General features: G+C 41.3%; 1 protein-coding gene across 2 annotated transcripts; it reads right to left on the bottom strand.

Annotated features, from left to right (window-relative positions):
* On the bottom strand, window positions 1-25,646 carry snapc2 (small nuclear RNA activating complex, polypeptide 2). 2 transcript variants are annotated; one of them, XM_076289121.1, is made up of 5 exons: window positions 25,530-25,646; window positions 25,016-25,253; window positions 24,689-24,862; window positions 23,964-24,570; window positions 1-471 (listed from the first exon to the last, which is right to left on the bottom strand). In XM_076289121.1, exons 2-5 carry the CDS (start codon window positions 25,244-25,246, stop codon window positions 200-202), a joined length of 1,284 nt encoding a protein of 427 aa, XP_076145236.1. In that variant the 5' UTR covers window positions 25,247-25,253; window positions 25,530-25,646; the 3' UTR covers window positions 1-199. The 2 variants fall into 2 exon arrangements, with proteins under 2 accessions (XP_076145236.1, XP_076145237.1); XM_076289122.1 differs by lacking the exon at window positions 1-471 and adding an exon at window positions 9,438-9,966.
* Window positions 25,647-25,774: the final 128 nt, after the last annotated feature.

Below are 25,774 nucleotides of genomic sequence, written 5' to 3'. Positions count from 1 at the left end.
TCAGTGTTTATAGTCTTTTATTGACAGTCAAGAATGAAAAAAAAGTCAAGAGTTACCCCAAATTTCCTGTAAAGAGGTGAGGAAGTAAAACTGAATGTGGCTAACACTGCAAAAACAAACATATATCAGTTAAATTACATTACTTTACAACATAACAGTAACACTAACAAAACATCACTTCAACAACCCTTAACAAATTTCACGAGTCTTTGTCACTTTTTCGTGTTAAAAGAGATAAGGGCACCACTAAAGGATTGAGAGGACAAATGCCCACATTCTCCCAGTTCAGGTTCACTTTGGCCGCCTGAGGCACGTCAGTAGGCTCTTCCGTCTCAATGTCCGACGAGGTTTTGATGACAGGAGTGGTTAGCCGTGAGTAGACCTGCAAGAAGTGATCCTGCAGACTCTGACAGTCCAACAGAGGGAGCTCCTCGGGCAGAGACATGATGAGGTCCAAAACCACTGCACTCTCTGTAGGGAATCACCACAAAATATATTGATGTAACGAGGAGAGGACATTAAATCTACACATATATATAATGACAAAATATTCTCCCTAGGCTGAGTGAATTAGTACAATTATAAAAGTGTTAAACAACGCATATGGTTATTAATAATGGTACTGGCATGTTATAAACTACAGTAATTGTAAAATCCTGTGTCACAATTATTCCTCAACATGGACGGATTATGAACTTTCGGGCTCCTGGGCCCAGATGTATTAGGGGCGCCCCACTAATTGTCGCATATGTGGAAAGGGGGGTTTAGGGGTCCTCCGCCAGAATTTCTTTAATTTGTTTGATGTGATTTCCTGTATTCTGGTGCATTTTGGGGATGGTCAATACTTTAATTCAATCAGATTCATAGCCTACATCCTGATTTGTTGATATTGAGGCAATGATTCCATGCAATGGCTTGGGCTTCAGGGCCCCCTGACCCCTTGGGCCCCTGGGCCCGGTAGGCCCGTGCAGTAATCCATCCCTGTTCCTCAACCCGATTCTCCCACTTCACTGCTGTTACATTTACAGTTATTAAATTTGCAGATTCCTTTATCTAAAGCTATAAATGAGGAATAACATTCAACCTACAGGAATAACATTCAAGCTACGATTATCCTTGTTTGTCCTGGAGTCCCTGGACCAATCAATGTAAAAAACAAGTCACATCTAGCTGACACATATGCTGCTCTCGGCTCTTGCATTTCCACACGTTCTGAGTTCAACAGTGGAAGCACATAGAAGTATGTTTTTAAATCTACAGTATCTGCGTAGGGAAGGCCTGTGTGTTGAAGGCCTGTGTGTTCACTCCGCAACAGGTGCATGACTATGTTTAAGGCAATATGCTTACTTGATATGATATCATTTCTAACTAGGCTCTGATGCCAAAAGATTTTGGCGCTAACCTCGTATTACAAGCAAAGACTTCGCACTATGTTTCAGACTTGTACAGAGCAAGATAGCGCTATATCAACATTGCAGGGATATTAGGAAAAAAGAACGACTATAAAGGAGAGTGTTTGCATAAAGAATGTGGCTACAGATTTTCTATTATCTATTTTTTTCTGTGCCATATTTTCTCTTAATTGATAGATAGTACACTGCTGTTCAAACATTTGAGGTCACTTGTTTCCATTCCACTTCATTATAGACAGAATAACAGCTGACAGTTTCTTCCCTACATGGTTCTTGTATAGTTTGGAGCTGACCTTTGGGTCAATGTCCTCATCTTGGAAGAAACTGACTTAAATAAAGTACCATACACAGGATGTTGCATAACATTGCAAACTGGAGTGATGGCCTTCTTTCTTTGAGATTCTTTTTATCCAGTCCAAAAACTCCCATTTCACTAACACCATAGCACACCCAAACCATCACATTCTTTTCATCGTGCTTGACCGATGGAGTCAAACAACCCTCCAGCATTTGGTCAGTGTCTCACAAATGGTCTTCTTTGTGATCTGTGCACCAAAAATCCCCCCGCTCCTGTGTTCTTTTGCCCATCTTAATCTTTTTTTACCAAAAATACAAATTTTTTTGCTTTTTTATTGGCTGGGGTGAGTTGTGGCTTTTCCTTTTCAAGAAGGCCAGCATCCTGAAGTCGTGTCTTCTGTTGATGTTGACGCTGGTGTTTTGTGTTTTTCTCAAACCAGACACTCCAATTTGACCTGTTGCTAAGTTGTGCACGGGGGCCTCTCACTCCTTTTACCATTCCAGTTAAAGCATTTCAGAAGAAATGATCTTTCAGACCATTTTCTGCCTTTACCGCCACTCATCTAAAGAAGGCCAGTTGCATAGCTCCTTTTATCCGAGCAGCAGTTTTCAGCTGTGTTAGCATAATTGCAAAGGGGGTTCTGATCATGAGTTAGCCTTTTAAAATGTTAAACTTGATTTAGCAAATAGAATGTGCCTTTTGGAACATAGGACTGATGGTTCCTGATAATGGGCCTGAGTACTAGGGCTACACAATTAATCAATTTGCAATTTGAACAAATGCAATTAGCTAATCACAAAGGCTGCAATTAAATATGCCCGATGGTTAATCCTGTCGCATCTTTGATTTTTATATTAATGTCGTCCCTTCTGGTGTGCCAGAAAGTGAAGCTTACATAACAGGAGTTCTGTGCTTCTCATGCACTGGGCATGCTCACCAATCAGAAATGACATTTCGAATACTGGACTGAAGCTTGACTTTCAAATCACAATCACAATATCTGTTAGCAACATCGCAATTACATATTTTTATGTATCCCTACTCAGAACACTTATGTAGAGGCATTAAAAATAAGTCATTCATGATGTTTACACTGCATTTCTGATTGTTTTGGTGTTGATTTAATGGCTAAGAAAAGTCCAATGTTCCTTCGAAAACAAGGACATTTCTGAGTGACTTTCGAGCGGTAGTGTAGATACATTATAGATTCTATAAGATTCTATAAGGTGCCATTATTTCTTCGCTCCACACTCTTAGATAGTCTGATGCATGTTTTTTTTGGAAGGGCCCCCAAAGTTGAGAAATCATGCCCATTTAGGGCTGCAAAGGTTGACAACAATGTTAACTGTGCATTCACACCAGGAGCAGCAGGGGCATCCAAATTTACCTGGACAAATGAAGTATTATGTTTATAGTTACATTTCTTAGCAGATATTTTTGTCCAAAGCGACTTACAATGACATCAATAATCATTACATTAATGTAATAATCAATAATTAAACAGTTTAAAGTAATGATATAGCCTAAATAAAGAAAGAAAAATACCAATATTAGTAACAGATTAATAAAATAACAGAATAATAATAACTAATTGATTTTCCATGAGAGCCTATGATGTTTTGGGCAGCAAGAGCATCAAAAGGAAGTGGTAGTCTGGTCAACTTTATGGTAATGACATATACACGGCCAACCTGCAGCAACCAATTGAAAATTAGATGTGCGCAGTTCAGAGAACAAAACCTGAGGTATTGTCTTCTGTTGATGTTGACACTGGTGTTTTGTGGGTACTATTTCATGGCTCGCCTATCTATACACGTATTTCTTCTGATGAATCTAGACATCTGTTTAGAGATGATTTAGAGATCATTTTCCTGCATCGATCCCAAGCCTGTGTCAGTTTCAGTAAAAACGTGTGTGTGGCATGTTGTGTGTGATGTCTGTATGCTACTGAGACCTTGAATTTCCCCTTGGGGATCAATAAAGTATCTATCTATCTATCTATCTATCTATCTATCTATCTATCTAAAACAGATAGTGAAACCTAGCCTGAATTACAGAAAGTTCTTTTCTACAGTTTCTTAACAGGTTTTTGAAGTAAACAGCCACATATGTAATTGTAGAAATCCTTTCCATGTTGTCAAGACACTTACAATAACAAAAAAAGCCATTTAGCCTACATCAACGTGCACCTAGGCTACAGTATGTAAAATACAGGCCTGTGGAATGTTCATATCCGGCCCATGAAATCCATTCATACTGGCCTGTTTTGATACCGGGACCTTAACTACATGATAGGGTGTGAGAACTACAAATCCCAAAATACAAAGCAACAGATGTGTCACTTTGTTAAACAACTGTAAGACATTCTACATACTCGACGCTCGATAGTTTGCTGGATAAGTTAACAAAGTTACCAGCGAGAGTTGCAACACATGGAATTAAGAGGAAAGAATAGAAACGATTTATTTTCAAACAAAGGATATCTATTAAGGCCTGAACAAAATCTCTTTCCACTTCAGGAAATGACACAAACTCAGCCAGCTGCTAGCTAGCTAGCCAGCTAACTAAACTGTTTAAATTATTAAAATTTCCCTTGGGATGACTAAAATATCTAGGCTATCTATATATCCATCTATCTATCTATCTATCTATCTATCCATCTATCTACCTGTGCGCACACCTTGGAAACTAGATGATAATGATGGTGGTAGTTGTGAATAGTAGCAACCAAAGTCTGAAGCACCATCATCACAGAAGCTAGCTACTAGTGTTTCTTACTTAGGGTTGGGTATCGTTTGGGTTTTATCCGATATCGGTGCTAAATCGATACTTTTAAAATGGTGCCGGTGCCTGTACCGTAGGGGTGTAACGGTTCATGTATTCGTATTGAACCGAAACGGTACGGGCCTCACGGTTCGGTGCATGAATTTTCACGGAGAATACACGGTATAAAAATACATAAAACTCGCGTGCGAATTAATTAATGTAATGCGCAATTACTGTTAAGTACGAGAGTTCTTTAGCGACACCTAACGCTAATCTGTAGCCTCGCCTTAGCTCTGAAGCTCTGATTGGCGCCTATGTTATTTTTTTTGTCAGGTCGTCGGTCGAGTCAGTCAGTCAGAGATAGCAGCACTAAGCGAGTGGTGGCGACCCACAAGAGTTAGAGGATCCGCTGGTCTCTTTAAGATCGCAAGTTTGAGAACTTCAGTTACAGTAGTACAGGCGAGAGAGTGGAAATATATCGAACATGCTACACATATTCGAAGCCATCACCCAGATGATGTAGGCTACCAATCACTGAAACGAGAGAAAAAAAAACTTCCCCTGCGCTTCACCAGCCTTTGGATACACATACAAATAGGGCCAAAACCTATGGCTTAAATTAAATTATTTCGTAATGACAGAAAGCTATGTAAATCGCGTGGTAATTACCCTTATGTTAGGGTAACTTGTAATTTCTCACATGAGGAGCTGGTGTTAAGTGCATAGACAAAGAAAGTGTCAACGCTAACCAGGCTAATAAACAAACCATGCGAGTTAACGTCGAAGGGCAAAGTCACGTGACTTCTAGTTGTAGACTGTTTATGAATGAAAGGAGCAATTTCATTTTTTTTTTAAAAGAAGGCAAAATAGTGTGATATTTTGACAGTTAGTAGATTATTACTGTACACACTAAAAAATATTTACAGCAAATTGTAGACCCTTCCATATACAACTAAACACGGATGTTGAAGGACTTGCTTAAGTGGATTTTTAAAAATCATTATTCTATGTAATTTGCACTTTCAGAAATAAGAGATGCTGTAGGCCTATTTTCAGTTTTATAGCTGATTGTCTTATTTTGTTTACAAGTTACAGATGAAGTCTGGGTATTGTACTGTTTAGCCTACATCTTACACACTTCCGGCTGTTGCAGATAGCTCAGGGAAGAGACTGTATGACACTAGGTGGTACAGCCTGAGACATGCACAATAAAAAAATTGCTTTCTGCATTTATGTTTTGCTTTCCCCTCCATTGTACCGAACTTGTACCGAACCGTGATGTCCGAACCGAGGTATGAACCGAACCGTGACTTCTGTGTACCGTTACACCCCTTTTTTATTATTGATAAGACAAATTTGAACATGAAATTGAAATGTTAGCCTATATTCAATTTACTATCAATATCTCATTGCTCCTACGAATAATACATTTAAATGTTAAAACAGCTTGTCATGCGTGCACACACAATGGTAGGCTAAATCTCTGCTTTCTAGTTTATCCAGTGTAGGCGGTTTGCCATATTATGTTAAAACCGCTTTCCATAAACTGCCAGGTCATGGACAACGGCATTTGCAAGCAAGCTAATCTAACAGGGACTCTACTTTCCAGTTAATTCAGTGTGTTCCCAGATGCTTCAAGATGCTCCAGATGTCTTAACCCATAACACGCAATAGTTTTGAACGTGTTAGGCTACATGTCGGTGTTGAAGTGTTTAGATTCCCAGCGCTAGCCTAGTAGGCATTTTAACAGCAACTATGGCTATGCGCTAACACCAGTCAGCTGAGTTTAATTAGCGATAACGTACGGAGATGGTTTCGTAGCCTCTTTGACAGCTTCTGACATCAGGTATGTAACCTACATATATTTATGTTTTTGCCAGCTAACTTTTAACATGATCTTCAAATTCATCGTGATGCTATATGGGCCTCATGCACATGAAAGATTAATATCATGTCATTATGTTGTTTAGAACACACCGTGAAATACAGTTTTCACCTTACAACTTTGCTGATAACATTTCAAATAAATGCCAGTTAGCGCATTAACAAGGATATTTTGTAACATATAGGCTACTGTTGATGTTGTTTCACAGCCATTTGCTTGTGTGTAGTTAGGCCCACTGCTAGATTTTGACAGGAGCTCGCGATATTGCTTTAAAGTAAGCTACTTGGGCTCACGCAAGCTGTCAAACACTGTCCACTCGCCTATGTGGTGCACCCCTCTGGTACAGTGTTTATGTTAGCTAACTGTATATGGATGTGTTGCTATCAGAGCAAGACGTTAGAGATGGCGCATGACATGCAGTGATGCCTCGTATAAAAAAAATACAAAAAACAAAACGCTATTTATTAAGCACCGAAATGAGGCACCGAAATCCACGTTGTTATTCGATGCAGTTACTACCGTTTGCGTCGGCACCGGTGCCATATTAGAACCGTGTTTCGGTGCCCAACCCTATTCTTACTGCAGCTTCTTCTGCTGTGTAACGTAGTTAGCGTTAATCTTTTCACAACAGCGACACCTCTGTTCAGGAGAATATTGCAACTAGTGTCGCAACCACCACGCGCGAGTATAAATGGTTACGGCGCTTCTGTGACGTCACATTGTCGCGCTACCATCATGCAAAATGTACTGGCCTGATGTACATGAACTTGGAAGGAAAATCCGATTGAGAACCGAATAAAGTTTGGGCCAAATCCAACATGGTTTATTAATTTAGTTTATTTTTATCTCTAACATTGAGATGCGCAACATTTTGCCACATGGCTTCTCTGTTTCCTCTGTTGTGTGTCATTATGGCAGACTTCTGGTGATGGTGATGATCTTTGTCTGTACAAGTCTGATGAATAAGGGTGTCACGATTTCGATTTTATTTCGAAATCGATCGAAATTACATCTCAATCTCGAACTTCGAACTTAAAAGTAGAATCGACGATGCAGCCACACCCCCAATGTCACGTCCAGCATGTATGCCAAGACCAAGACGCACAAACACACATGCACGTGCTGAACTACAGCGTCAACACTCCTCTAATTTTAGGCTGCAGCCAGTTAAAATATAGGCCTACACATCAACCTACCGAAATCAAAGCCCCTCTTGCTACTTTGAAATCACCGGTGTGGAAGTATTCGTTCATTCACGTCAATTAAAACTAACTTAGCCTACTCAACTTAGCACGTGAAAAGATGGTCTAATTACAGTCCAAAGTTACTTTAAGGCTTAAAATGCACATTTATAAGTACATATTCCATGAACACTAACCTTGGATCTCTTTGGAGTGTGCTGAAACAATCAAATTAACATTCTGTGTTGTTTCATTTTACTATGTTCACGTCTTTGTTTTAGCCTAAAGTTAGTTCTGTTTACATTACAACCTCGCGGTTGGAACGGTTTCAAAGCGGTTTCAAAATAAAAGCCCCCCGAAAAAGAAAAGGAAAAGGACAAAAAGAGTAAATAACATATAAGGAATGCATTAATAGTAATATTTTAAAAAGATCGAAAATCGAATCGAATCGTGACTTTAAAATCGAAAATCACATCGAATCGAGGATTTGGAGAATCGTGACACCCCTACTGATGAAGAGCCGAAGGGCTAGAAACGTCATGTGTGTTGGGGATTGAACTCAAATAAATAAATAAAAAACGGATAGCAAGTGTGCGGACCTTCTCTGTTACGTTAGACTTCCGTACTCTCCCATGTGCCGTTCGTGTTACACTAATAATTATTTGTAAACTCTCAAAACAAGTCATTCTCTCTGTGGGTTTCCAGCTCCTTCACATAGACTGCTCATTTCACACTCGCTCGCTCTTCCTCACACACACGCCCTTTTCCCTTATGCCATAACAATATCAAATGTACCGCACTAGATTAGAGGAAATTAGCACTTAATCTAAAGTCTATTTATTTGGTATTGTGTTCATCAAGAATATGTGCCATAAAATATCTGGTGAAATCTAATGAAAGCATTGAGTTCTTGAGTAAGCAAATCACTTCAGAGACTTCCCCAGTTTTTCTTTTATCTGAGAATAACTATTGCGTGGTACTTGAAAAATTAACAGTTTGGTGAAGTGGCCCTTTTTTTGACACCTGGCAGAGGTAGCCTACAAGACATCAGTCAAAAACAATTGAATCTACGTGTCACACTAGTTCACCTGCAGGTAGCGAGAAGCAAATCTCACATCATAAGAAAATCGAACCTACAACGCTGGGATAACGAGCCACCTGCTTTAGCCACCACACCATTTATCACGGGAGTCTCGAGTCACGAGATAAACATCCACTTCGTAATTTTTGGTTAGGCGGTTGTGATTTTTGGTTTGGCGCTCCGGACACCAACAGGAACTACCAAGGAACGACACAAGTGTGACTGCCTAGGGGCAGTAGTTCAAATGACCAAACTTTGCGTCCTTGTTTGCGATTGAGAGTTCAAACTACACTTTCTAGAAACACCAAATCCAAGAACGATGGAGCAAACTACCAAGGTTGCGACGCAAGTTAGCAAGCGACACATTCTAGAAACGAGCCCCAGAACAGTTCTGCGACCCACCAGTTAAAGAAGCACTATGCAGGTCTGGTTATTTATTCGCTGTTTCTGGGTTTTCGCCGGATTTGGGCTTGCATTTTTCACTACACAGCTCCCCCTGCAGCGCTGCTACGCTAAACCCCACTAGCTAGCGATAGTCAGGGGGCCAATTCTGAAAAGGGCTTCCGTTAAGACTTTTGCGGACATGTTTTGGTACAAGCGGTCACCCTATTTTTTTAGGTAGAAGACACCCATAGGTAAGAAATTAGGGTGGTTGTCAAGCTGATTTTTTTTGTGTGACTTGTACAAGCAATTTCAGGCCAATTTTTTGGTTTCCTGCTCAACACGACATGCCAGCAATAAATGTTGAATATCTCCACAACCACAAGGACCATATACATAAAAATGGTATCAAATGAAAGCTAACACTCATGGGCTGTCTGCAGAAGTGTCAGAATTGACATTTATTGTGCAGTGTAAGAGACAACAGAACTAGAACATGAAAAAAAACTATCTCCGCCTAAAGAGAACCAGTTTTCAAAGTGAATATCAGCTTGGAAACATAGCATAGTATCCCAAAACCTCTATCAATCAGTACCCCTATCTATTGGAAAGAGTCAAGCCAAGTTTAAAGCTTGTAGGGAGAGACAGTGCAATACTGCACAAGTTATAATTCTTTAATGTCAAGGCGGAAATGTAGAACTGTAGATGGTGGTCTATGGTGCTATTTTACTTCATTAATGTACCAGGTTGTAACACAAATTATATTTAATTAACATATCACTATAGTTATTAATTCCATCCTAACATAACTGCTCTCTCACTTCTTTAGGGTTAGGGGTAAGTAACTAGTTAGTAGTAATAACTATATAATAGTCGTATGGCAAAGGTATGTTTTTCCCCATCCAAGCAGTGACTCTCAGGTAGGCAGCCAACAGAAGGCACCCAGGGACCATGTCCGAGTCCTGGTCAGAGACATAAAAGAAGAGTTTACTGTTTTGATAATGAATACCTTCCCAATACAAAACATGCATGCATGCATGCATCCAAGGGCATAATATAAATCTAATCTACAAAACAGGAAAAACAATATCATGCCAAATAATCTGAAACAATATAGTTGCTAGCCTAGAAATCTAGACGCACCCTAGCGGCAGCAAATTACATTTGCTGCTAGGGCTAGTCTAGCAACTCTCCGTTAGCTTGTGAGCTGGAAAAATTAAACTTCTATCAGGCCAATCAAATCGTTAGGCGGGTTTAACATAATGATTGATGGCAGAGTTGCAGCGGTTTGGCTTGAATTCCCTGCTACTTGAAAACAAAGAAGATGGATCTTGCTGTTGGCAAACAGCTTGACACGAGTTAAGCTTTTTTTAAGTTGGCAAAAGTTTGAACTAACCAACTTGCTCCGCTGGTGGGAAAACGCATGGGACTCGTTGTAGCGCTGTCCTATTGCGTGCAGAGGGAATTTGAAAGACAACCGATTATCCCGCCCCTTGAACTGAGCACTGCGAACGGTGAGTGCCCAGACCCTACATTTTAATGTGGGTCTGGCTCGTCAGGCTATATAGTTGCATATATTGTGGCAAAACTCAATAATAATGATGTGAGTACCTGAGTATTCTTGCACCGAGCTGCACAGGCACATCCACATGCACCACTACAAAATATTCCACTTTTTTGACATCTACACTGCCTGGTACTGCACTGACTTCCACTTTCCTTGCATCCACATATCGTCAGCTCCAAGCACCTGGCCTGTACAGGTTCTTTGGTTAAAACGTGGGGGACAAGCATTCCATCCTTCATGTGCCAACCACAACTGGTTGGTAAGGGCAACTGTGGATGGGTCACTTGTTAAACAACAGTTTAAGCTTTATAAAGCAATTCTCTCAAGACTTATAGGACCATTTTAAAAAGCTCTAGTACAATAAGAATAAGTGCATCAGTGAGTGCTGTTTTTTAAACAATCGAGAGTCAGTTCTAGTCAGGTGGAAAGTGCTAGGATCAGCAAGACTAGTTATTACTACTAACTAGTTACTAACCCCTGATGGGAATTATTTTTATTATTATTTACAGACCTTTTCTTGCTCCAGACTCACTGTAGGCTTAGCTCCATTTACATTGAAAGTGTATTGTGTCTTTCTTGCTTTGATGTACTCAATGCAGATGTAGGTGTGAAATGTTTCCCACTGGGCACCTTTTGGCCTGTTCCACAAGCCCTTTTGTTCTGTCTTTGGAATAGACAAAGACCATGGGCTAAACCTTAGCTGAATTATATGTTTGTGTTATTAACTGTAAATGTATTCATATTTGGTATCATTTTTATAGTCTCAGTACAAAGAATACAATGAATTAAGTGTAAGAATGTTTAGAACATCTTTTATAACATTTCTACCTGAGGAGCCTGCCTAAATATGTTAATAGCAAATAGGTGTGTGTAGGTGTGTCTGGGTGTGGCTGACTGAACGGCGGGAAGAGAGAGCCAATCACAGGACGTTGTACCTATGACATCCTCTTGAACCACACCCTTGCAAATTGAGCATAAAAGGCCAGACTCCTCTGGTGATAGTTAGAATTAAAGTTGAAGCTTCCGAGCTGAAAGCTGTATTCTCCCTTGACGCGCGTTATTGTAAAGTAAAGCCTGAACCTTGGATATCTGGAATTCTGCCGAAGTCTGCTGTGTTTTTGTCAAGTAATTAAATCCACCTACAATTACTTTCATGGAGGTTCCACCGAGATAATATACTTTTGTCGCTGATTCTAAGACGCCGCAGTTTTTTTTTTTTCCTCATCGCTCTGGTGACAGCTCTCAGGTAAGGACGCTTTTTATCTGCTTTTCTGCTTTGGTGCTGAATGAAGGTGTATCTGTAAATCCGGGCGGTTCCTACTAACCACAGTTTGGAATGGGCGGTAAGATATCGGAAAAGGCATTCTGAGTGAGTAGACATTTTGGCAAAACCGTAACTTAATAGTGGACACAAAATTGTGCTTCCCCGATTTTGGCAATATTTTGGCAAAACCGTAATTTAATAGTGGACATAAATTTGTGCTTCCCCGATTTTGGCAAAACGTCGCACAAGACGAATTAATCCATATTTTGTAAAGCGCCTATATATGTGTTGGATTGAAGTCCAATGGTGCCTCTTTATTGGATATAAGGAGTAAATAGATTAGCGAGTGTGCTAGGCAGCTCAGTATTAAACACGGTGGTTCGTGTGCAATCTATTTTTCGCGTGTTTTAGGGACGTCATGTCCTAACAAGCTACGTAGCTTATGCCCCTATTTGTTTACAGAACATTTTTATTCCTTCACTACCAAAACAGAATATTAGACAGAACTTGGTGCTGCCCTTTTTGTTTTTATCACCACGAGCGTATGAGCGGCTAGAATCCAAAGTGTTAAGCTAATGCTAGTCTTGTTTTGTTTTTGAGTAAATTTTTTGTTTAGATCTAAACTTGAGTATTTTTGTTACAAAAGACTGGCAGAAGGATGGATTTTCAAGATTCACGTGGTAAGGTTCCCTTGAGTGTGCAGATTGCTATGGCAACGATGAGTGAAAAAGAATATCGTAAGACTAAAGCTAAGATGATTCGTGATGGCTTCCAGACCATTTGGGGTTGCAGGAAGGCTAGCGAGTGGGTGTTGAATTTGAAATCTGATAAAAAGAAAGAACGCTACTCTCGATATGTTTTGTGTACATGGATAAAGCGAACAGAGGGAATTTTGACTGAGTCAGATGGTCAACCGGCTTCTTTGTTGAAATTACAGGATACTTTGAAGGTTGTTTTTGAGACTTTGTCTAAAGTTGCAGAGAAGGTGACTGGAGCAGATCTTACTCTTGATTCGAAAGCGCCTAAAAGCATTGTTGATTATAGTCGGGCTATGTCTGAATTAGCGATGCAAATTGATGATGCGACTAAGCAGATTGCAAACATTGGGCAAATAGCTGCGGTCTCCAGGTCTCCTGCCCCCACAGCCCCACTGTTGCATGATCATGACAATGTGTTCCCAACGAGCTCTCATGGAGGCGCATGTAGCGCCTTGCCAGAGGCTCGGTGGCAACAAATGGCCCCTATCAGACCCCTAGTCCCTGATGATACACGCGGTGTTGATATGGTGCATAACGTTAACATATCTTATAAAGGTGCAGGACGGCTAGGAGAGTTAGGAATCGGCATCCCTATGACCCCGAGTGCCCTAGGCCATATTTTGCAGTCCTTGCCACCATTGAAAGCGCAAGATCCGAATATTGATTTCTGGATAAAGTTAAAAGACGCTGTGATTACATTTGCTATGGAATACACTGAGGTTGTGACTGTTATCAAATCCAAAGGACCGACGGGCTTCAGTGCACGCTTGAATGCTGCTGCATGGCCTAGAGTAATGCCAACAACTGACGTGCTATGGGAGGCGTACTTGGCTGAGTGTAATAACATTGCGCAGGATATTTTGGGCAGAGGCCACCATTCATTTTCTTTGTTGACTACGTGCCTTCAGGGACCGAATGAATCCTTCACAGACTTTGCTTCACGATTTGAAGAGAAACACAGAGTACTGACTGCATGTCGCCCTGATACTCCAGACATTGACTCTGGCTTTATAATTGATACTGTTGCCAAAAACATGAATGATAAATACCGTCACATTTGGGCTGTTGGCCTCCCAGTGATTGAGGACTGGAGTGCCTTTTTGAGTTGGGGACAGAGAGCTGAAACTCACATGATTCAATTTTCAGTTAAGCCAAGGATTGCTGCTGTGCAGGATGGTTCTAAACATTGTCACAGGTGTGGGCAGACGGGTCACTGGCCCAAGCACTGTAAACAGCATAAGCCTGCTAATGGCTCTCACACCTCACCACACAGACCAACCCGGGCGCATAACAAAGGCCCAGACGTCACCTCTGAGATGTTAACACTTCTTAGAACTTTAGCCAAATCCAACCTGTCTGACCAATGATGCCAAGTGGCCTCCTTGGCAGGATCATATTCAGACAACCGCCCCTTTGTCTGCGCAACTCTGGGAGGCCAAGATTGCATTATGCTAATAGACACTGGGGCATCTGTCTCAATTACTGATCAAGATTTACCAACCACGAATGTGACAAACACTTTTGAAGGTTTAGGAGGTTGTGTTAATTTCCGTCTGTCTCAGCCTATTCCATTGACATTTCCCCCATTGAACAAAGTGTTTTGGGTTCAGATTTGGGTGGGAAATTCAAATTTGGGTAACATTTTGGGCATGGATTTGATGACTAAGCTTGAATGTTCTGTCCTTCTCCCTCAGCAGGTGATGAGCGGCACACAATTCGCGGTCCCAGTCCCCATTATTGCAGGCCCACAACTAGGAATTGCAGCAGTGGCAAATACAGACACTAACCCAGTCCTTACCTTACTTAGGTCCATGTTTCCCAGCTTATGGACCTCAGACAAACAAGCTGTAGGGCTCATCCCTATGGAACCTGTACGTGTTTCAGGTCCCATGCATGACCCTGTTCGACAATACCCTTTGAAACGAGAAGCTGAAAAAGGTGCTAAGGTCATAGTGGAAATGTTGGAATCACAGGGTGTGATTAAGAAATGTTCCTCCTTCACCAACTCCCCTATGTGGCCTGTGCCCAAACCTGATGGCTCATGGCGTTTGACAATTGACTACACTGCATTGAACAAAGTCACCACTCCAAGACATGCGATTGTTGCTAACCCCACTACATTGTTGTCACAGTTAAATCCATCTTACAGTGTCTTTTCTGCCCTTGATGTGAGTAATGGATTCTTTTCAGTGCCTATTGATGAAAGAGATCAACTTCGATTTGCATTTACATGTGATGGTCAACAATTTACATTTACCAGGTTAGCTCAAGGCTATGTTGATAGCCCTACTCTGTTTCACCAAGCATTAGCTAAGGTTCTAGAACCAGTCAAAGCTAGCCTCCCTCCCTCCTCCATTATCCTTCAGTACTGTGATGATGTACTCCTTGCAAGTTCCTCCCCTGAGGAACATTTGTTTGTGTTGAGTAAACTGTGTGATGTTTTACAGAAGAATGGTCTCCTGTTGAATGCCAAGAAAGCGCAGTGTGCTGTTCCTGAAGTGACATACATGGGACAAAGAATTGGAAATGGTGGTAGGCGCATAGTCCCTGAGAGAGTTAAGGCAATCCTGGCTCTTCCCCGACCAACTACTGTGACTGGTGTACGAGAAGTCATGGGTATGTTTAACTACATCCGATTACACATCGCTGACTTTTCAGACATTTCACGTCCACTGTCATACCTCATGAGAGGTGGTTTACCTGGCAGTACTAAAATTGAGTGGTCTGCTGAAGCAGATGAGGCCTTCATGTTACTGAAACAAGCAATGGCCTCCGCCCCTGTATTAGCACATCCTGATCCTAACCACTCTTTTCACTTATGGGCATATCCTTCTGATACCCAGTATTCAGCAGTTTTGTGTCAACTGTCAGATCAAGACCAGAAACCATATAGACCAATTGGGTACTTCTCCTCAAAGACCCCTGCGGCTCTCCAAGGTCAGCCAGCGTGTGTACAGACTCTTGATTGTTTTGATTGGGCTTTACAGGCATCTGAACCATACATAAGTTTTGCTCCTGTTGTTTTACACACACAGCACCGATTTGTCAAACTTCTGAGTGAAAGCACCATAAAGACCATCTCGCCACAACGCAGAGGCAGATGGGAGACCAGTTTGTTTGATCCACGCATTACAGTCATCACTGACGATTCTTGTCTTTTCAGAAATGCATTGACCCCTACTGATGGTGACCCTCATGACTGTGAACACGTCATGCTTGACAATGCGGAAACTTATGTTGGTACGGAAGAAATTCCCAATGGCCGTGATGTGTTTGTTGATGGAAGCTCATTTATGAAAGACGGTGAACGACTGACTGGATGGGCTGTAGTGGACCATGACAGAACTTTGCGAAAGGGGGCGCTACATAGAGGTGGTGCACAATTGGCAGAGATTGTAGCGTTAACTAATGCATTACAAATTGCAGTCCAATCTGATATTCCTGTTAATATCTACACTGACAGCGCCTATGCGTACCACTCGACCCACACATGGGGTCCTGTTTGGAAGAGCCGTAACTTCACCACGGCTGCTGGAGCTCCCATTGCTCATAAGAATGACATCAAAAAGCTTTTTGACTCTTTGCAAAATCTTACTCCCTCTAAGTGCTCTGTTATTAAAGTTACAGGTCACAGTGTGCAGGCCAAAGATGCATTGGCCAAAGGAAATGATCTTGCAGACAAGGCCGCAAAGGCAGCTGCAGATCAAAAGGGGGAGAGGAATACTAACAATGACTTGACTAACAGACCAAAACAACTGACACCTCAAATAGCGGCAGTTTCATGTACTGAACTGATCACTTTGCAGGACTTACAAAAGTCATATCCGACCACTAACGAATACCTTGACAAAATGATGCTTTCAGATTGTGTCTTTTCAGAACAAGGACTTTGGCTAAAAGATGGAAAGGTGGTGATGCCACCCCCCCTTGTCCCAATACTGCTACGAGACTATCATCAGCTGGCCCACACAGGGATATTTACTACATGCTCATTGGTAAAGGTACATTGGTATGTCTTTGATCTAACCACTGAAATGGAACTAGTTGTAAAAACTTGCATCCATTGTGCTAAGACTACACCTTATACTCACAAGAACAAAGTTACCATGGGACATGATGAGACCCACACGACCATTTACTCATTTACAAATTGACTTCGTAGGGCCACTACCTAAGTCAGAAGGCTATGAATACTTGCTTGTTTGTATTGATCGATTCAGTCGCTGGGTAGAAGGTTTCCCATGTCGTGCAGCCACCACTGATGCTGTTGCAAAAGCGTTGTACAAGCATATCTTGCCCCGATGGGGATTCCCATTACAGATTGACAGTGACCAAGGTTCACACTTTACTGGACGTGTTTTGAAGACCATCCTGAAAACTTTGGGGATAAAACAAAAACTCCACATCCCCTACAGACCACAGAGCTCTGGCTATGTTGAAAGCCATAACAGAGTTCTCAAGGCGGGTCTTAAAGCCCGCCTGGAACAGCATGGTGGGAAATGGACAGCACATCTTCCCGTAGTCTTACTAACACAGCATAACACTCCCAACAGAACAACAGGCCTCACACCGGCTGAGCTTCTCTTTGGAAGAAATCTGACTCTGCCAAATGACCCTATACTGACTGCTGAGATTGGTAACAATAGTCACAGAATCGCATTGGAAGCCTATTGTCAGGATCTGTCAAAATTTCTTGGTGATAAACATCTGTTAGCACGCATTAGGCAAGACAAGAAAGATGCAACTGAAGTTATGACAGGACATAGAGCATTTCAAGAAGGACAAAAAGTCATGTTAAAGAAATTTGGTAACCAAGGGCCGCTGGAATCTGCATACAAGGGACCTTACGAAATTATCATGCTTACTGAAACATCTTGCTTCCTCTCCCTAGGAAATGGAAAACACCGCTGGGCCCACCTATCCCAGATAAAACCCTTTTCCTAAACTAACTACTGTTAAGCTGTGTTGCAGGCTTTTATTCTACAGGAATCCATGGTGCACCTGAGCCTGAGGAACACCGCCTGAACAACCAGAACCACCACCACGACTTCATGCGGAGAAAACTACCTGCCTGAAGACATCTTCATCTTTGGCTCCACCACATCGAAAGGGGGTCAACGAGAAACTTCAAGCTGATACGACACCATCAGAGACCTTCGAGACGTTCTGCTGCAGGTCACAAGAGATCTGCTGTGCTCCCGGAGCAGAGGTTCACTTCACCAAGAATCTCTGACAACTGGCATTGGATTATCTTCACTGGATCGTGTGGCAATATTCTTTTGATTTTGTTTTTGAAACCAAAAAAAAAAGGAATTTTTAGGAGAAGAGGATCAGGGGTGTGGAGGAACGCCTCCTATTAATAGAGCCTAGCGCCGCCCCAAGCACATATTGTTTTATGCACACACATTCACGTCTCACTGATTGGCATTACATGAAGAGGATACCTCTTCAACGGAAGAGAGACACGAGGGGTGTAAGCCGAGCGCTGCCTTCTCTTTGCACATCTTTTTGCACACACATACACATACACTGTATCCTTGCACAAACACTCTTCAAGGACTTAATTATGGACTTGTTCAAAATGTTGGTTATTGTTATGTATGTGTGTTTCACAGTGACTCCAACCTCCCAGGAATCCATGTCACCTCCACTTGACCCCAAGGACACTGAAAATTTAGCCTTAAAAATGTCAACAACTATAGCCCACAAATTCAACAAATCTGATTGTTACGTCTGTCATCTGATGCCTCCTAATGGGCGTGGATGGCCAATGATTGCGTCGCCTTATAATTCTAAAGATTGGCAACTTTTCCAAACTTGTGCTAGTAAACACTTCGTCGAAACGGTAAACATGGACGCCCTTGCCTATGCTGCCAAATTTATCCGGCGCCCATTCTGCCCTACGACTGATATTAGACTTGATTTTCTCCATGATAACGAGGATACAATACGTACCCTTATTGCCTACGAAGCATTTGAATTCCTTTGTAGGATAAACAGCAGCTTACCATGTAAGTGGCACCCTGATAAAGCTAAGTTAACTTCATTCCACCGTGGAAATGGTAAAAACAACTTCTTTGGTGTCTTTTTGTATGATACTTCTGCAGGGCCCTGGCAATGTGGATGGCAGACTCAAAAAGTAGTGGTAGTAACAGATAAGACTAATATTACCAGACTTGTCCAACATCATTGTGGGAAAACATGCATAGATCCTAAAACACAAACATGTCCTGAGGAAAACAACCCAGAAATCATTGAGCCCACCCCTATTATTGCCATAGAAGCCCCTGTCTGTCTGTCTTTTATAGGCAATGGACACAAGCTGGGGATTTCAAAATGTAATGTTACTATTCCTGTAAGTGTAAAAACCGCTCCCCTAGTGGTACCTAAGTGGTCTGCATTTGCCTGTGGTAAATCTGCATATACATCTATCCCTGTAGATGCTTCTGGTGTGTGCTACCTCGCACATTTGGTTCCCCCATCTCGTGTAGTTACGAGAGATACTTTTGAGACCCTTAACAAACCTGTACAACACAGAAGTAGGCGTGAAATTGAGAAGTTGGAGCAATGGCTTGGTGTCTTTATAGCCCCTCTCGGAATTCGTGATCTACAGAACGATTTATCGACACTCAGAAAGGCCTATGAACAAACTGCGAACCAAACGCTTAAGACCATAGTAAACGTACAGGCGGAACTGACTGCGACCCATGAATTGGCCTGGCAAAATAGAATGGCCCTTGATATCTTATTTGCGGCGCAAGGTGGTACTTGTAAAGTAATTGGTAAAGAATGTTGTGTTTATGTCCCCGACGCACGTAGTTCCGTTAATGATCTGAGTGAAGTTATAATTAAAACCAACAAAAACATACATTCGAATCAGGGCTTGTTCTCGGTGTCATGGCAACGCAACGTGGAGAAATTTCTGGACTCTCTGGGAGGATGGGCTCGATTCATTCTTGTCATTTTAGGTGTCGTGGCTATCATTATGATTTTTGTATCTGTTCTCATCTGTTGTGGTTGCTATGGTTTTCCCATGATTTTTCGTTTGCTCCCCCGACCTAAACGTCAGGAACGTCATCAGATTCATTATGACCCTGGAAGCAATGGCATTGTATGATTATTCCTTTTTAATTTGTTATGTTAAAGTTAATGTTCAAGTCTTTATGACTTGAAAAGGGGGAATTGATGGGAATTATTTTTATTATTATTTACAGACCTTTTCTTGCTCCAGACTCACTGTAGGCTTAGCTCCATTTACATTGAAAGTGTATTGTGTCTTTCTTGCTTTGATGTACTCAATGCAGATGTAGGTGTGAAATGTTTCCCACTGGGCACCTTTTGGCCTGTTCCACAAGCCCTTTTGTTCTGTCTTTGGAATAGACAAAGACCATGGGCTAAACCTTAGCTGAATTATATGTTTGTGTTATTAACTGTAAATGTATTCATATTTGGTATCATTTTTATAGTCTCAGTACAAAGAATACAATGAATTAAGTGTAAGAATGTTTAGAACATCTTTTATAACATTTCTACCTGAGGAGCCTGCCTAAATATGTTAATAGCAAATAGGTGTGTGTAGGTGTGTCTGGGTGTGGCTGACTGAACGGCGGGAAGAGAGAGCCAATCACAGGACGTTGTACCTATGACATCCTCTTGAACCACACCCTTGCAAATTGAGCATAAAAGGCCAGACTCCTCTGGTGATAGTTAGAATTAAAGTTGAAGCTTCCGAGCTGAAAGCTGTATTCTCCCTTGACGCGCGTTATTGTAAAGTAAAGCCTGAACCTTGGATATCTGGAATTCTGCCGAAGTCTGCTGTGTTTTTGTCAAGTAATTAAATCCACCTACAATTACTTTCACCCCTTACCCTAAAGAAATGAGAGAGCAGTTATGTTAGGATGGAATTAATAACTATAGTGATATGTCAATTAAATATAATTTGTGTTACAACCTGGTACATTAATGAAGTCAAAGAGCACCATAGACCACCATCTACAGTTCTACATTGCTGCCTTGACATTAAAGAATTACAACTTGTGCAGCATTGCACTGTCTCTCCCTACAAGCTTTAAACTTGGCTTGACTCATTCCCATAGATAGGGGTACTGATTGATAGAGGTTTTGGGATACTATGTTATGTTTCCAAGCTGATATTCACTTTGAAAATGGGTTCTTTTTAGGTGAAGATTGTTTTTTTTCATGTTCTAGTTCTGTTCTCTTACACTGTACAATACATGTTCATTCTGACACTTCTGCAGACATCCCATGAGTGTTGGCTTTCATTTGATACCATTTCTATGTATATGGGTGGTTGTGTAGATATTTAACATTTAGTGTTGGTATGTCATGTTGAGCAGGAAACCAACAAATTGGCCTGAAATTGCTTAAAGTCATACACACACACACACAAAAAATCAGCTTGACAACCACCTTAATGATCATGCTTGCACATAAATTGGATTATATTGCACATTTGCCCAAAATTACAGTAGGTAACATGGAAGAAAATGAAAGCACTTTGGGAAAAAAATTCGCTTTTACCACTTATAAGAATATAGTGTTAAAATGGACAAAAAAACATTTTCTAAGCTGACAACCTGGCTAGAACACATGTTAAGGGGTTAAATATTAATATTGGATAGGTTGTATGCTTGTACCAAAAAGTGTCCGACAGAGTTTTAATATCAGTTTTGGCCCCCTGACTAAGACAAAGCACCCACCAAACGACCCAGAAAGTGTTGTAGAACCATCTGAACAACTCTCAACCTGCATAATTAAGGTCATTTTTGCTAAAATTGTTGCATAGTGCTTCTTTAAGAAACACTGTTCTAGGTTGAAAAATGAAAGATTCCCCTTGGAGACCATTTTTGGCTGGCCATTGCCCTGACTGTGTATTGGGCTTGAACATCAGGGCTTAAAATTCATTTTTCAAAATGGGGGGGAATTCCCCCCTTAGGTTATTCATGTAGGGGGGATTTACACAATTTAGGGGGGAGGGGGGGATTGCAATTTCGATACTTCTTCGATACTTTTTAAAAAAGTGTTTGATTTTGGGGCCCCCAACACCCTGACGTCATCAGTAATATATACTGTAGTGCAGTGTTTCCCAAAGTCTGGGTCGCGACCCACGGGTGGGTCGCAGGAGATTTTATTTGGGTCGCCAGCACAATTTATGTTGTGTTATAGGCCTAACTGATACCATTTGTCATTTGATACCAGGAAAGCTAACAGTTTTCTATTAGGATGTAGATTGTTAACTACCACAGTCACGGTTTTGTCATAAAAGCTCATGAAACTGGCGCATGAAACTGGGGGACGAACGCATCGCAGAGGGGGTGCCTGAGCATGGATATCTACCTCTCAAAATGAAACCGTTCTGTGGGGGGCCTGCCATGTACCTCGCAGTTGCAAACATTAATACATACCATTAATAGATACCAGTTCCTCAACTTTACCGATTAAAATCTAGTGACCGTGCTGTCAACTAAAGCAGACATCCATAGACTGGACATAAGGCCATTCAATTTGCATAGTTTTGATTGCAGATGCAATCTTTAAAGTTAATAGCAACCTCCTCACATTCTTATTTCTGATTTAAAATTCACAACAGTGCATTAATCTTAGTTTACAATTTAAATGGGCATTTTAAACACTATTCCTCTCGTTTTCTACCTCGCAATATTGCGCAAACGCCTCTTGTTCTGATATAACTACTATACAATATAATATAATACAACAATACAATATAACGACTTGAGTTATTTGCTGTTTACATTGGAATTGACATCCACAGTGTTATGGACCCATTTGTCTGCAACGCAATGTAGCCTACAACATTTTTTTTTAGAAATACAGGAACAGCTTACTATGCTGACGAATGACGACTGCGCAACATACGAGAATTTCCCCTACTCTCGGATGCGCATTAAAACGTATTTTCAGTAGTCATTTCCAACTTTTCACGCTGATGGTGCTCAAAATGCAACACAACCGTGTTCAAAGCAGAGATCCTATAGCAATGTATGGTTGGGGGAGGCATAGAAAAGTTGGAGAACCTGTGGCCTTAAACAATATTGGTGGTTGCAGGGTAGATTTGAAGTGAAATGGGTCGCGATGATCTGTCATTTTTAAAAAGTGGGTCGCCAGAAAATAAGTTTGGGAAACACTGCTGTAGTGGGATCATTCACAACAGTGGACATCCTAGATTCTGCTTGACTCTCTCCACACACACACTGAAAATTATGGCTTATGTGATAGGCTATGTTTCTATTTCATATATTTGTTAATTCATATAGAGTGTATTTAGTTAATAATGTATTTTTTTTAATGTATAGCATTTTACTAGTAATTACTAGTAGCTAAACATATTTAGTCATTTGAATGCTTCATATTGACGTTTAAACTATAACACTTAGGCATATCTTTAATGTGTTGTGTAGGTCTAATTGAGTGCACATTGGTGATGAGTAGGTGTAATTGAGTGCCTCTCACTTTAAGAAAATACGTGAGAGTAATTAGCCTCCCTTCAGCCTGACGGTTTTAGGCTAGTTGCTAGTGAATAAAAGTTGTGCATAGTGCATAAGGATATGTGGATGCAATTCATTATGTTTTCTATGTTATTAGATAAAATTAATGTTCAAAAAACTAACAAGTTGAAGACAATCTTTCTGGGATCAAGTGTTGACGTGACCTGAGCTAGCAGGATAGTTACCAAGGAGCTCTTTCCAGATGTAAAAGTTTGCCATGGTTGCGTAGTAGCCTATTTGCGTAAGCGCAAAGTGTTTCTCTCTCTCTCTCTCTCTCTCTCTCTCTCTCCGTGTGTGTCTGCGTCTGCATGAGGCCATGTTCAATTCAACTCGGTAGTTGATCCGTCCGGTCAATAGCACCGCCTTCACGCCACTTCATGATTATATTAACGTCATCAGACAGGCTGTAAAAGTGTATGCGGGAATTTCTCGCATTATGATGGCTAGAGTTGCGGGACTTGAACAAATTATGCGCAATACCCGCAATCCCGCAGTGAAATTTAAGCCCTGAACATATTGTATTCTCACTATCTAATTGTTTCTCTGACATATAAGCTTCTTTACAAATTCACCTTGATGCACTCTAAGGGACCTACATTTGACCCTAGTTCATTCAACTTTAATCAGTTGTAGCGCCAGTGTAATTTGTAAAGTACTAAATTTACCAACCCAACTGCACTGTCACTTCTCTAATGAATAGGCTAATGGTTTGCTCTATGAACTCTTTTAGCCTCTTTTCCGGGGAGTTCATCTGCCAACAATTCTTAGAACTTTCACTTAACAAACACCGATAACAAAATAGGGACATAAAGTTCCACAATAGGTGAGGACAGGCCCAACTTACCCATCGCTGTGAGGGAGCACTTGCTGTCCTTCTTAGTGGCTGCGCTGAGGAACGTATGAATCTTTTCAAAGTCTACTGTGTTCTCCGCTCTGTCGGACTGAGAAGGGTTGCCTTGGCTGGAATTACCCCCCTGATTGTTCCCTGTCTGTTGGCTGAGTCGAGATGATGATGAGGAGGAGGAGGAGGAGGTGGACAGATCTGACGGGACGGAGTTGTTTTGTATTATTGACGACTGTGCATTTTCAATCACTGCAGGAGTCGGGGTACGCTGTGCTGCAGAGGGGGACGGTATTGCACCAGTGATTGATGATGAGCCACCTGAGACTACTGCCTTGGTGGACATGCTAGAACTCAAAGATGGCTTGGAGAGCAGGTGGTTGTCCTTGTCCTGATGAGAAACATTGGGATTTGAAACACCCCCGTTTCCTGAAAGCCGCTGTGCATCAGCAGTGGAACTCATCTGGGCACCAGATTTCAAGCGGCTACCGATGGTGAAAAACCTTGAAATCGGCTGTACCCTTGTGGTGGCTGATGATGGGGTTTCAAAGTCACGGGGTGGGTCTGAGTGCTTAAGATTGCAGGGTTCTGTTCCCGCTATTACCAGCATCTGCAATACAATAAAATGTGTCGCATGTCAAGTGTCACCCTGATCAAAACGTTTATGACAGATACACACACAACTCTCATATCAGATGAGTGATAATTAAATATGTATAAATCCATACCCGAGAGAATGCTGAAGACATTTTTTCTTCGTGACTTCCAGCAATTCTCTCCATCAACTCAGTCCACACCTGGATAGGAGTCATTTGTTCCTGCTCGTTCTTTCTCTGTTTCTTCAGTTGATAAAACACTTTTTTCGCAACACTCTGCTTCAGAGACGTCAGTAATGATTCCACCTACAAAACAACCAACCCACGTCAGTGAAGTAAGGTAAACAATGCCTGATAGCAAGGCATGCACATGTAGTAGCAAGCAAGCTAAACAGCGAGCTGTAATATCTCTTTAACGGTCTAATTTACCGTCCAGTTTTACACTGAGCTCTTACTTACCTCCTGAACTGAACGTTTAGGCACGCGCTCTTGGAGAGCATGCGTGTCTATGTCATCTAGACCACATTTGTATTGTTGTCGGAGTGCTGTTAAAATGTTCTTGACTTCTCCGGGTTGCCATTTTTTATCTGAATTGGAATCTTGATTGGTTTTCGTCTTTAGGTTTGGTTTCCTTTTCAACCACTGAGCACCGGACTTCGTGGACCTGGTGGTTCGGGTGGGGGGCTTCATCGCTTAGCTGATGGGGATAAAGCAAGTAAAGTCAACAACACCATTCCCACCCACCCACCCCATTCATTCCTTGATATTATCTGAGGGTTTAGAATTATTATTATTATAACAAACAATACGCGTTAAGTTATCCGTGGCGTAATATTAATATAGCGCTAACTACTCTTCTGGACTTTGCTAACGTTGGCATCTAACTAATCGCACTGTTTTGAATTACAAATGTAGAGGATTACTGCGTTCAAAGAGCACAATTATACATTACACTGACGGAATTGTCACTTACTTAGGTGGGTTTAAGGAGTGAGCATTTGTTGCGATGTTTGAAACTTGTCTGAGTCGGCGAAACAACTTAATATCGATAACATATAGTACACGAGTAGTAGCAGAGACTGATCTGTAACACCAGAGAATGGTAGCAAATACTACGTCACTTTTTCTGACGGATAATACGCAGGTCCAAACAGTACGGATAGGGCGAAAAGCAAAACGCGTTTGGTAGTCGATTCGTCGACTGTGGCTAACATTTTA

This window comes from Alosa pseudoharengus, unplaced genomic scaffold (assembly GCF_046254945.1).
Source record: "Alosa pseudoharengus isolate Yale_2024_CS ecotype anadromous, Long Island Sound unplaced genomic scaffold, YU_APseudo_1.1 YU_APseudo_1.1_scf_17, whole genome shotgun sequence".
Classification (NCBI taxonomy): Eukaryota; Metazoa; Chordata; class Actinopteri; order Clupeiformes; family Clupeidae; genus Alosa; species Alosa pseudoharengus.
The sequence above is the reverse complement of the archived record's forward strand: the minus strand, read 5'-3'. Positions and strand labels throughout refer to the sequence as shown.

What these genes read in the sequence shown, in the direction of transcription:
- snapc2 (XM_076289121.1), bottom strand. Translation starts at nt 25,246, where the DNA reads ATGAAGCCCCCCACCCGAACCACCAGGTCCACGAAGTCCGGTGCTCAG. An exon ending in CTAAACGTTCAGTTCAGGAG is followed by an intron (nt 24,863 to 25,015) that starts GTAAGTAAGAGC and finishes GTTGTTTTGTAG; the next exon opens with GTGGAATCATTACTGACGTC. An exon ending in GTGCTCCCTCACAGCGATGG is followed by an intron (nt 472 to 23,963) that starts GTAAGTTGGGCC and finishes GATTCCCTACAG; the next exon opens with AGAGTGCAGTGGTTTTGGAC.